The 904-nt window shown below is 44.8% G+C and overlaps 1 protein-coding gene across 1 annotated transcript; it reads left to right on the top strand.

Moving 5' to 3' along the window:
* Positions 1-676: 676 nt before the first annotated feature.
* Positions 677-827, top strand: SARC_17430 (hypothetical protein; the record flags this gene model as incomplete). Its single annotated transcript, XM_014288475.1, has 1 exon — positions 677-827. A coding segment is annotated over one exon (151 nt), but the record flags the coding sequence as incomplete, so codon positions are not given.
* Between the last annotated feature and the right edge of the window lie 77 nt (positions 828-904).

Here is a 904-nt window from a genome sequence, read left to right as displayed (position 1 = left end):
CATGTAGGCACGAGTACACCCTGTTGACCGCAGAAGAATGTGGCTTGCGACCAAGTTTCAGCAATGGACCAGGTGGTATTGCCTATGCCTGGCCTATGCCGTTGTTCTACCCCACGAACGAAGTGGGCGAGTATATGCAGACGCTATTGAAGGAGACGGGCATGGCCGAAACAGGCGCACTTAACCCTGCGATGAAGAACCAGTATGTATAGGATATTCTCTTTTGATAGTAGTTGTGTGTGTTTGTGTGGTTATATATATATATATATATATATATATATGTCTAGATTTGTGGCGTGTATCAGGGATATATATGTGTGTGTTGGTAGTGCAGGTGTGTACGTGTTTGTGCTGGCTGTGTGTGTATGTGCAGGTATTGCTAGGACGCAATTACATGGACCATCCTGTATCGCTTTATTATGGCTCGCGGGAACTACTTCAACCGTTTAATCTTATGCTCGCAATCGATTGGTAACTCGATAAAGTTTGTCTACATACTAGTTCGATCTATCCATATATGTAGACGGGTGTATATCCGATATTTCGAAGTGTACACTTAGCACCGCACTTCAATTTCGATATGGTTGAGTCATGTCTTTTCTGTCCGCTCGATGGTTTCTACGTAGGAGTATGACTCACACACCCTTCCAAACAATAAAACCCTGGCTCCATACAGGAAGAACTCCTTGCCGGGAGGCTATAGAAACATGGTCATCTATCCTCGAGATATGAGTGTGCGGGTGGTGTACTACGATGACGCCGATGAGCAGATAACCTACACAGACTATGAGAAACTCGAGGGCAAACCAGCACCTGTACTAAAGTAAGAATTTGTACCGGATTTTGCATGCTTGTGGTTTAGACCCATTGGTGGGTGGTAGCAGCTGCGTGTTGTTGAATGATA

The sequence above is a fragment of the Sphaeroforma arctica genome, assembly GCF_001186125.1.
Source record: "Sphaeroforma arctica JP610 unplaced genomic scaffold supercont1.10740, whole genome shotgun sequence".
Lineage (NCBI taxonomy): Eukaryota > Ichthyosporea > Ichthyophonida > Sphaeroforma > Sphaeroforma arctica.
The sequence above is the reverse complement of the archived record's forward strand: the minus strand, read 5'-3'. Positions and strand labels throughout refer to the sequence as shown.